Source organism: Pundamilia nyererei, unplaced genomic scaffold (assembly GCF_000239375.1).
Source record: "Pundamilia nyererei isolate P.nyererei 1_Seehausen unplaced genomic scaffold, PunNye1.0 scaffold00193, whole genome shotgun sequence".
NCBI lineage: Eukaryota > Metazoa > Chordata > Actinopteri > Cichliformes > Cichlidae > Pundamilia > Pundamilia nyererei.
The window spans coordinates 975,439-987,039 of NW_005187594.1; the positions used below are offsets into that span (position 1 = coordinate 975,439).

At 40.1% G+C, this 11,601-nt stretch overlaps 1 protein-coding gene across 8 annotated transcripts in view; it reads right to left on the reverse strand.

The window, feature by feature from the left end:
- Positions 1-3,752: 3,752 nt before the first annotated feature.
- The window catches only part of hoxb3a (homeobox B3a), a 37,449-nt gene continuing 29,600 nt past the window's right edge, over positions 3,753-11,601 (reverse strand). For all 8 annotated transcript variants that reach the window (XM_013914402.1, XM_013914397.1, XM_013914399.1 and 5 more), the window contains 2 exons: positions 10,602-11,311; positions 3,753-7,580 (listed from right to left, as the gene is read on the reverse strand). In XM_013914402.1, coding sequence (XP_013769856.1) covers positions 6,709-7,580; positions 10,602-11,190 — 1,461 coding nt within the window. In that variant the 5' untranslated portion in view covers positions 11,191-11,311 and the 3' untranslated portion in view covers positions 3,753-6,708. The remainder of the gene's footprint in view (positions 7,581-10,601; positions 11,312-11,601) is intronic.

The window sequence follows — 11,601 nt, forward strand, 5'->3', positions numbered from 1 at the left end:
TGGAAGAAAACGAAGTGCGGTGATCAATCTTTCTCTCGCTGCAAAGAGTCTGACAGCAGCCTCTCTCTCTCTCCCTAAATAACAAGGAAAAATCCACCCTCACTCTTTCTCTTCCTTTCGGGGCTCGATTCGACGTATTACAGATATGACTGAAATAAAAGACTGAAAAGTTCTTAGCTCTCCCCCCCCCCCCCCCCCCCCCCCGCCCCGTTTCTTTCCAAGTCGCTTTGCCTCACCCCCAGGCTCTAAGAAAGAGAAAAAGGCAGCAAAAAGGCAGAAATGTGTGTGGGAGGAAACGCCATTGAGCGCAGGCAGTGAGTAGGCCGAGGCTGTATGGGCACAGAAAACACAAGCCCACAAGGCAGACACAAGTTGCTGAGCGAGCAGCGTTCATTCTCTCTCTTTTTTAATTAAATTATTTTTTAATAATATATATGAATGCATATTTTTAAAATTTTGATAAAGAATTGGGAGTTTATATGAAGATTTTGTGGCGAGCAGAAAACGTTTTTCCACATGCCAGTAAAGACCTGAAGAGCGTGGATTGGTCGACTGAAGATGGGAACGTGTAATTTCTATTTTATTTTATTTTATTTTATTTTATTTTATTTTATTTTATTTTATTTTAATAACGCTTTTGGCAATCGGTTATTTGATTATTATTATCAATTGATTATTACGAAAATACATTTTTAGTTAATCCACTGACAATATTAACATTTCATTTGTTTATCTCAAATACATTCATTCATTAATATTATTTGAGATTTTGATTGGCCTAAAGCCCAATTTCTGGAAAAGACTCGGTAACTTCAAATTTTTCATAGTTCACTAATGACCAGGTTGTTGTACTTTTCCTTCTTTTAATACTACCAATACTACAGTAAACACACTTCTAATTCAATCATGACCGTACAAATACTATGTGCAGAATAGCATTTCTGTAGTCAAATAGTTCAATACTGGATGATAACACGATGACGGCTTTGTCACATCTTCTGTCTAACAAAACACATTAAAATCAAAAGATTCTAAGTGGAGAAATGTGCGTGTTTACGTAGCTGTGAGTGTGCTACACTAATAGCTGGACGATTTTCAGTAGTGCCTGCGCTGCTAAAGCGGATCCGAGCTCTCCGTCTGTTTTTATGAGGCAATAAATTAGATCCAATCTCTGCTTATAGGTGTTTTTATTGTCTGTTAGTCCAACGGAGATGTAAAGGGAAGTGCGGCCATTATTTATGGGAGTCTGATTTATGTCTCAAGTTTTATGTGGCTCTCAGCCCTCCAAGCACGCGGGTGCGAGAGGGAAAGAGAGAGAGAGAGAGAGAGAGAGAGAGAGAGAGAGAGAGAAGAGGGGTGGGGGTCGATCACGTGATAGAGCCGAGGCGCAGTCCTCGGGGCTTTTTTAGTCATAAACACACAGCTGACACATAGCTGAGCTGCATGCAAGATGAGAAATCTTCAAAGAGGAAAGCATTAGCCACAAATGCCTAAGAGAGGATTTGTTGAAAATATTGAAATTGCTCTATGGGTATACATAGCTTGCACAACTCCAGCAACCTCCTAGTCAGCTTCATTGTTCCTATAGCTGTTGTTTGGAGTTTTCACTCACTGGATTTCAGTATTTTTGCACACTAGCCAGTATTTTCTGTTGACTGATTAACATCCTGAGGTGTCAGAGCGCTTATCTGTCTTTTGATTTAAAGCTGGGGGCATTAAATTAGCATCAGAAGATTTCTTCGTCACCTTGGAAAAGTGGTAAGAACAACACTAAATAAATAAGTATATGCATACATACATAAAAGGAATGGAAAATTCTTAGTATTGGTACTGCGTCAAGCCAAATTGTTACTTAATTTGGATAAACACTGATACCTAAGGAGAGCTGCAGTGAAGCAAAATAAATCAAATTGTTTGGCCTGGCTACTGAATGCCTTCCTGCTATAAAGTGATCTTCATCATTGCAGTAATGACTGGATTCAGCACACCAAAACTGAATGTTTTCTTCACCACTAGTGACAATAATCACTGCTGAACACGTGTGAGAAGCCAAACTGTCAGAGGACAGCTAACTGATCATGACACCAAAATGCATCTGACTGAAGGGACTGGTGCTCATTCTTTTATTCAACTTTTTGAGCCCGCAGAAAAAAACAGCTGCCAGAAGAAAACAAAAACTCAAAACACATTAGTACAGTATCTGGTGCTTATTTTTCAGGTTTTGTAGGAAAAGGTTTTGTACTTTAATATTAATCCCAACCTTAAGACCACCTGATATTAGCAAAAAGGATGGCTGCTGCTGCTATCCCAGCAATTAATACCAGACAGCAACTAAATAGCAGAGTAATAGTTGGTGATTTATACATTTCCTATTCTTACAGTGGTATCAGATAATAAAGTCCTTCTTCTCTCTAGTTTGTACAGCAAAGCGAAGCAGCGAGAAGGTTTTCTGAAAGCTAAAGGTCTTTTCTTTTTTGGACAATTCTGTAAGTTTTCTGACTGTGATGCTTTATCCTCAGACACCGACCCAGTATTCACTACTGGCACCAGAGTCAGGTCATCTCTGAATCAGAGACAAGCTGTTTGAACTAAGTCACGGCCACACCTAATCTGTGGTTTATGAGCAGCATTTGTTTCTATATTATATCTACATTATATATATTCTATGCTATACTAACTATCTAACAAATTTGACAGTCAAATTTTCAATCTGATTTAACCTTTTGACACTATTATGCACTCTAGAGGCTTTTGAAACAAGTACCAAGTCCTATTATGAGTTTCTGAGTTCAAGTTTTTACTTTCATCTTTAAAAGTATTTTTATGCATATTTATTTCACTTAAAAAATTGGTACTTTTTAGTACGGAATCTTACAGAATGCAGTGAAAGACTGATGGGATGGTAGATGTTTAACTTCTAATTCTTACTGATTGAGATTATAACTAATGCAACAAAAGTGCTGTTTAGACTGTGTGAAGATTAGCTATTAAAAGGTCAGGACTGTTGCTCCAATCTTAGTAAAAACTGTTTGTTGTATGGAATGATATAAACACTCATATCACTGTTTCTTAACACATACATCACAAAGTGCCTTTAACCAACTAAAAAGTCTAGGCTAATCATAAATACATTTCTGAGTTCATCTTTTATAAAAGCACCTAAAACAACGATTGTATGAAGTGAATTAGAAAGCAAATTTACTTGGAATTTTACTTTTATTTGACACCTTTCCTAAATACTGCACATCTAGAAAAAAGCCAGTAAAATCCATTCCTCTTTTGTGTTGACATTTTTGAGGCACTGTGTTTGCGTTATCTAAGTAAAATAACAAGCATGTCTTTCACACATGTCAGTATCTATAAGATTTGTGTTTTAACTGCTTATTTGTGTGGTGGCTTTAAAGGTTTTAGTAGATTGAAGAATTTTCAATCATACTGAATATGTTGTGAAAATCAACATTCTACATATTTATATAATCATAGCAATTGTAACTTTATCTTAGCAACAAATCTCCTATTTGTAAATTTGATATTTCATATTAACCCAAGGAAATCCAGCATTCGTTTGACCATAATAATCTAAATAAGAGGAGCAGGATTCTCTGCTGATACCTTCACTGTGATAGTAGTATTCTGCTTGTTTTAACATTATCTGATGCTGACTTTTCAGTCTTTTTTTTTTTTTTTACCAAAACAGCATGAATCAAGCTTTACACTCCTGTGATTCTTAAAACACTGAGGCTAGCTCTGAATAACATAACATTTTATTAAAGAATTGTTCAACATTCAACTCTCTCAACAGTGAAAGAAAAAGGATCTACAAAGGACAAAAGAAGAACTTGTTTTTTCTCCAAAAAGACTTGTTCTTTTTTCCATCTAATAGTTAGTCTATATTTTCCCACTATGCATGGGTGGTTCAACAATCCCCACACTTGCCTTTTCCCCTGTACAAGCCAGGACATTTATGTACAAGGGTCAGTATAGGAACATAAAAACTACTAATTTTCTTCTAAAATACAAGAACTAAAAAATGTAACTTTAGTACAATGGACAAGAAGAAACAATGTTTTTTTTCTTTCATAACAGGTAAATACTAAAAAAGTACAGTATTTTTTCTCGATATAAATACATGAAGGATAAATAATAGTCATACAAAACAGAAAGTCTTTTTTTAAACTGGCTATAACAAATAAATATTTTATATGAATGTTCACTTGAACACACATTGGCAAAAGACGCTTTGATTGGAGGGCCTTTCGTCTTCAAAATAAGATTTCATTATTATTATTATTATTTTTTTTTTTTACCTTTAACCATCAAAATGTAAACTCTAAGTGCAACAATGATGCCCAGATGTGGCAAGCTTTTGTGTAAATCATGCACTTTTAAAAACAAAACCAGGGATTCACTTCCTAAACATCAGCAAGTTTAGAGAGAGTCGAGCGCACACTGCTTGTGTTTGTTCCACACTGCATAGGCTCTGTGTGCACTGTATGCACTCACTGATGGTTCAAGCAAATAAACCCAGTAGTTTTAAAAATGTGTTTTACACAGCAGCTCTGACTTCTGGGACATGCATTTCTTGTTCAAATATATACCCTGTATCCATGTTAAAAGTCAAGATATGTGAGAACAAAACAACACAGGAGAAAGTGTGGACTTTTATGCATCGGTGTCCTCTATTGTAAGTTAACTCTTCCAAAGTGATAAAGAGAGAGAAAGAGAGAGCGAGAAAGAGAGAGACAGCAATGATATACCTCAACATAAATAAATAATATTCTCTGCTCTTTCGCATTTACCCTGTGTCAATAATGTGCTAAAATAAGGAATTTTAAATGTTTCTTCCATGTCCTCTCGTGTGTTTGTTTGAAGGTGTCAACAGCTGGCGTACCCTGGCTATGGAGGTGTGTTGATGAAACATTGCTAGCTTAGCACTGCTGTGTGTGCATGAAGGTGTGATTAGCTAAAGTAGCTTAGCACAGATGTGTGTTGATGAGTACTTTAGCAATTGAGCTCATAGCTTCTTAAACCCTGTTCGAGCGATAGGTAGGCTGTCCGTGTGATGGATGTGTGTGTATGTGGTTGGGAAAGGGGGTGGAGGTGGTGGTGGTGGTGGTGGTGGTAGGGGGGGGGTAGTCTGTGGGGAACTGTGGGAGGTTTTGCCTCCTTCTGAACCCATGTGCTGCTGCCATAGACAAGAGACAGTGGGTTAGTAAAGACTGGGTCTGAGATGGTTATACAGCAGGAGCCAGAAAGGGACAGTGACCGTCGAGTGGTTTTTGCAGGAGAAGATGTGTTCTGCCAGCTCCAGCTATATATTTCTGCTCTCCATTTCACTCTGTCTCCTTCTTTTCTCTCTCTCGCAAGCTGGTATAGAGAGTCCTCCACATAGCTCAACCTGGCTGACAACAACATGTGTTGTCTGGAGGGGAAGAGAACTCAGCACCATAAATCTAACCACCTTGTTAACTGGGCATTAAAATTTCAACCATTTCATTTAGAAGGGGGAGAGCTGCGTTCATATATGTGTCCTATTAAGTATCAAAGTACAATTTTAGACTAAATGCTACCTCCAAAAGAGTCCTTTTAGTACACAGTAGCTAAACTACTCCAGAATTTGCTGTGCTCACGTGCCCAACATACACACACAATCACTCCTCACCCCACTTTCTACTTGAAAGGCTAAAAATAGAAACATAACTAAGTTCTCAGTTTTTTACAGTATCAGGAGACCTGTATAGTCTGGGAAAGCATTATATTAAATTATAAAATAAATTAGTTTTAATTATGTTGTACTTATTGCTAAGTGTCTTAAATTCCAAATTTTTAGGGTTTTTTTATGCTGTTTTGAACAAATCTTCCTGATTTTTTCTGTGCGAACATGGTGGTTTTCATTTCAGTCTCAATCTGACAAATGACTATACAACGGTGCTCAACGTGGATCCTGTCATACTAAACAGCTGCCAATGTATCTCTGCCATAAGACAAGCTCCTTGATATGCATTGTCTGCAGCAGCAAAGAGCAGCATGGGGACTGAATGTACACCTGACCTCTCCCTACAATACACCTCATTTCCCTGGGGCTGTGGAATACTGTGTAGATGGGTTCATTTTTAAAATGACTATACCACTAAAGTAAAAGTTAAATGTTTAATCCAAATTCAAATATGATTCAATATGGTTTAAAATTTGTGTTACTTAAAGTTTGTGTTACATAAAGTTAGAGCAATAGACATTATACTAGTTAGTTTAATAAATTTGAAAAATCTATTTTAAAAAAGAGTTTGCATTATAATACACTGCTGTTGTTTCCAGCATTGGATATGCAGATATGCCTTTCATCAAGTTATTTGACAATATGAAAGGTTTGGGTTCATCTGTGATACTCGGTACTGCTGTCTTTTTAAAATTAAATTACCTGCCGTTTCAAGGTAGCACTGAAAGGTCTCGTCTTAATCAGATTTAGTGGAGCTCTTTATGAAGGCAGTGAAAACAGGGCGGTGGCAGAACACTACCCAACACTGGCTGTTCCCCTTTGTGACTTCAGAGCTCAGGACAAACCACTGGACGGCCCCTGTGAGTCTTCTTTTGCCTCTCATGCTATCCTGCTGCAGCACTAGTCTCCCTATGTGTAAGTCTGTTTGTGAGCCATGATTTGTTCGATGTGGTCTTCACTTTTTTGTATGTTGTCATTTTGTTCCAAACCTGCTACAGGTGAGTGAGCTTGGGTGCTTCCTGGATTCTGCCCTGAGTCGAGGTGTGGTGTGCCGACAGTTCGGTGTATGTCGGGTGTGTAGGTGGGTCACAGGGACCCGGGGGACCCCCTCCACCCACATGGTGCTGGTTGGCAGCTGACATGGGCCCTGCGCCATTGTAGTCCATGGTTTGGTGGTGGGGTGGGGTGGGGCCGAGGTGGTTAAGCCCATACATGGAAGGCCCTGAGCCAGGCATGGGTTCCACATAATTAGCACCCCCCACATAGACTGGACTGGCCTGTATATTGGTGGGTGTCCCATAGCCAGCACTATTAGCCTGCACTAGGCTGTGGTGGGGATGGGGATCACCATAGTCTTGTTCTGGGGTGCCATACTTCTGCTGGGGGGGGCAGCCCTTCATGGGGACATTTGAATAGGCAGTGGACATGGAGTAAGACACTCCCTGGTGGGGCTTGCCAAAGGATGGTGGAGATGGCGCGTCATAGCCTGTGCTGCTTCCTCCACCTCCCCCTCCCATTGGGTGCATTGAATTGAGAAAGCTGGCAGAAGACTGCAAGGGCAGAGGAGGAGAGCCTGTTGGTGAGGGCCCTCCAGAGCTGGAACTCAGGCCCTTGTTCTTCTGGTCCTTCTTGTACTTCATGCGTCGGTTCTGGAACCAAATCTTGATCTGGCGTTCTGACAGGTTGAGCAGGTTGGCCATTTCCACGCGTCGTGGCCGGCACAGGTACCGGTTGAAATGGAACTCCTTCTCCAGCTCAACAAGCTGGGCACTGGTATATGCTGTTCGAGCCCTCTTAGATGATGCTGACGAGCCACCAGTTGGACTCTTCTCCCCGCTGCTGCCACTCTCAGCTCCTCCTGATGCTGACAAGAGAACAAAAAGTGAAGGTGAGAAAACATGAGGGCATAGCCACCCACAGAAAAATACCTGGTTGACAGTGGAAGAAAGGCAAGAAACCAAGGATATTTAAAAAAGAATGTTGGCATCTTAAGAAGGTAAAAGCTGAGAGATCGAGAAAGGTAGAGAGAATATAACATAATCAGGCTGCATGCTGAAGGAAATTAAAAGCATTCAGGTTCTTAATAAAGCAGAGGGGGGGTCTAGCAGGCCGACTGAATCCCTTGATATTAGTTGTCAACACTTCATAACAGTGGCAGTTATTAAGCTGTGGAGGCCCCAGTGCTGGCCGAGAGAAGCTAAATTGCATCTTGGCTGGAAAGACAAACCCCCCACAGCAACACCAGCTGCAGCACAAGGACTCATGAGCAGGAACTGAGGTTGACCTGCACTCACTTCAATTTGCTTGCCAGGAAAAGTCAAACTTCTCATCTCATTTATGTCATTATAACAGTGAATTCTAATAGAAACAGAAAGTTGTTTAGAGAAAAGGGATTGAACACATGCATATTTGATAAAGACCTGTTTCCTATCATTTTCTCTCCCAGGAAGTACATTTGTGGATCCAGTGAAGTTCTGAGACAACTAGTGATGAAAGTGAAATAGCTTGAGTCTAAAGTTATTTTCTTTAGCTCAGAATTTTCCATATGGCAATGAACTCCTGTGCTTTTAAAACTGTAGTACCTGATAGTTAAACTAAAACAGTAACATGGGATAATCCGATAGCTTCAACCTCTTTTTTTTCCTATCTTGAGTTTTTGATTATGTTATACAGTTGCTCAAAACAACATAACCTCTCTCATCCTTGTGTGCACGTGTGGCACAGCAGCCTCTGATATAAATGTTTGTATGTGCGTGCTAGCAGTGCATTCTCATTAGTAACAGCTGATACAGTACAGTTTAAGGAAACCTAGATCCAGTCATTCATTATGTTTTCTTTGTTATCGTATTTCTATAAACAGAGATGGAAAGATGAGAGCAGTAACTAGTCTGGAGCAGTGACACTCTCTAAATGATTGTTTGAAATTTTCATTGATAAACAGTCTAATCTCTTTTCAGTTTTTTGTCTGGTCAGCTGAAATGTTTTTGAATATGATTATCACACTCATATTGATTTTTTCTGAATGATAACCACCAAATGAAATAACATATCTGTCTGCCTCAATGACTGTGTTCTTTTCCCGTTATCAGACATGCTGATGGTATTCAAATTTATCATCCAGATGCTAATATCTTCCATTTCAAATGTCTGTTCATCATTCTCTCACCCTCTCCTTGAAAATCTATTTATCTGTTATCATACATGACATTTAAATTCTTCCTGTTAATATCTTTCTACTTAAAGTGGCTTTTCAATGAGCAACAAAAATGAGGAGAAGGAAGAAAGGCGAGCAATCGGAAAGCAAATCATTTTCATGGAGTGATGAAAGGAGAAAGAAGTGCAGGATAGGGAGGAGGAGGTGGAAGAATGAAGAGAGGTATAAGCTACTGGTTGCAGGTTTGTGGCAGCATGTTGATAGACTATATTTTTACCTTAGTGATGTCTTTAGAGAAGTTTTTAGTCTTACTTGATAAGAAAGTCATCTCAAGATAGCCTGCCAACAAGGTTTATGTAACTCGCTTAACTATTATTCTTTTCCTAAGATTTGACACTAATTCCCAGTAAAACCAGGTATTTGTCATCTCTGAATGTCTGCAAAATTTTCCAGTTCAGTCAAATATGAATAAATATACCTTTTGTTATTCTTGTAATTCTATCTATCAATTTCGAAACAGTCAAATATTTAATCTAGTTATTAGAAAATACTTTCTCTGTATTTATGTACAAATTTTGTAGAGTTAGATAATAAAAATAATTCATTTGGTCTAAAAAATGTCTTGGCTGCCAAGGTGATACATTCTCTCTGTTGAAAGAGTGTAAAGATTTATTGCAGGAATTAAATATATTTCATATAATTACATATAGTTTCAAAGTCTCAAAACATAATGTTTACAATTTATGCCGATGTACCTGAACAAACAGATTGCTTTTTCATGACTGCTTCACATTTTGTCATTGAAATTTGACTAGCCTAACAACTCCTTCCCTGACAGGTTCCAGAAGATCAATGCAAAAAATTCCAACTGTTGTTCATCAAGAAGTAGTTCCAGGATATGACTGTAAAACTGCACAATGTTGTTTTTACCTGTCTGCTATTCAAAACAAAGCAAAATACAACCTTTTTCTTTCCTGACTTTCTTCTTTCCTGTTTCTTCCTGCTTCAAGTCTTTATTTTAACTACGGGCTAAGTCTAATTCATCACTGGTGTTGACCATAACCCTATAGCATGCAAACATTTCATTTTTGACACATCACAGAACATGGATTTTCTGCTGCTAATAGAAGTAAATGGGTTTTCCTTCCTTTTCATGTATTTTACTGAACACTTCTTTTAGTTTTCAATATTGGCCAGACAGTTTTACATTAGACCTTTAGCGTCTTTTACTAATGGAAACAAACTAAAGCTGGAGCTTACGTAACCATTCTGTTAGTGAACTGGTCACTGAAAATACTCAGAGATCAATGGCTTTAGTAAACTCCACTTACCAGCTACACTATTAACTACCAAAATTAACTAGAACTACAATAAACTCAGTCACCAGATACAGAGAGAGAACAGAACAGGCAGCTACTAGTCCCTGCCTCAGCTAGTGCCTGTGGGAACCTGGCTTGCCATAAAAGCCTAAGAAACCTTGTAAATTCTCTGGGGATCTGATGCTGGAAAGAGGATGTTGATAAGAGAGGTGAGGAAAGAGGGATGTGGGATAATAGGAACAAAGATGCTAATGAGGAAGGAAAATGAAAGAGGAAAGGAAGGACTGGGGGAGCCAGGGAAAGCAATAATGAGAGATACAAAGAGGTAGGCTGTGCTGTAACTGTGGTGCTCCATGGGGGAAATCAAAGCAAAGACAGAAAGACCGACAGAGACAGGTGTATTGGAACACACCATTGCCAGAGTTGTTGCTGGGTGAACAGTTTTTCTGCTTAGTCGTCTGACGACACTCTTTCATCCAGGGAAAAATCTGCTTGGCCAGGGTTGGGTTGGGCGGCAGTGAAGAGGATGAAGACGATGTGGAAGATGATGTAGAGGAGGAAGAAGTAGATGACTTATTGGTGCCTGATTTAGAGAGTGAGGAGGACCCAGTACTGCCACCTGGCTGCTGAGCCCCAGTATTACCGTTGCTGGGGTTGGGGGGAAGTGGAGGGGACACTTGGGAGCCAGGGTGGTGCTCAGGTGGCAGACTGGGCCGCATGCAGCTGCCATTCAACGCCTTGGTCTTGGCTAGCTGCTGCTGCTGGTGGCCACCATTACTGCCCAGTGACTGTAAAGAGCAGGCAGAGCGCTGGTATGAATCCACATCCAGATGGGTAGCCGACTGGAAGATCGGCTGGTGGTGAGACGCTGGGACCGGGGCATCATAGCCTCCGAAGCCATTGGCGGCTGCTCCTGCTCCCACTGCTGCCCCCTGCACTGGGTAGGATGAGTAGCCACCAAAAAGTGTTGAGGAGTTGTCGTAGTATGTTGTTTTCTGCATCTCTGTGAGAAGTGGCGGCGTCTTCTTGTGCTCCGGTCCTTATTGAGAGCCACTGCCGGAAGACCATTTGGTACCGGGGGTCACGTGACGGTGTCTCTCCAACGGTCCCCTGCAACCTGACCTAAAAGGTTAGGAAGAGACAGAAAGAAATAAATGAGAAAGATAAATCCATCTTCCTTGAATGAAAGGCACCATGACGTGAATAGAAACCACTGCTTTTCTCTCCACAGCCCCCATCCCCCTCCCTTTGGAGGCCAGTGCACAGCCTGCAGACGCTCTTCTGATCTCACTGCACAGCCTTTCTTGTACAAATGCACACACACACACACACACACACACACACACACACACACACACACACACACACACACACACTGCTGGGTGGGTCAGTTATTTAATGTTGCAATTTCT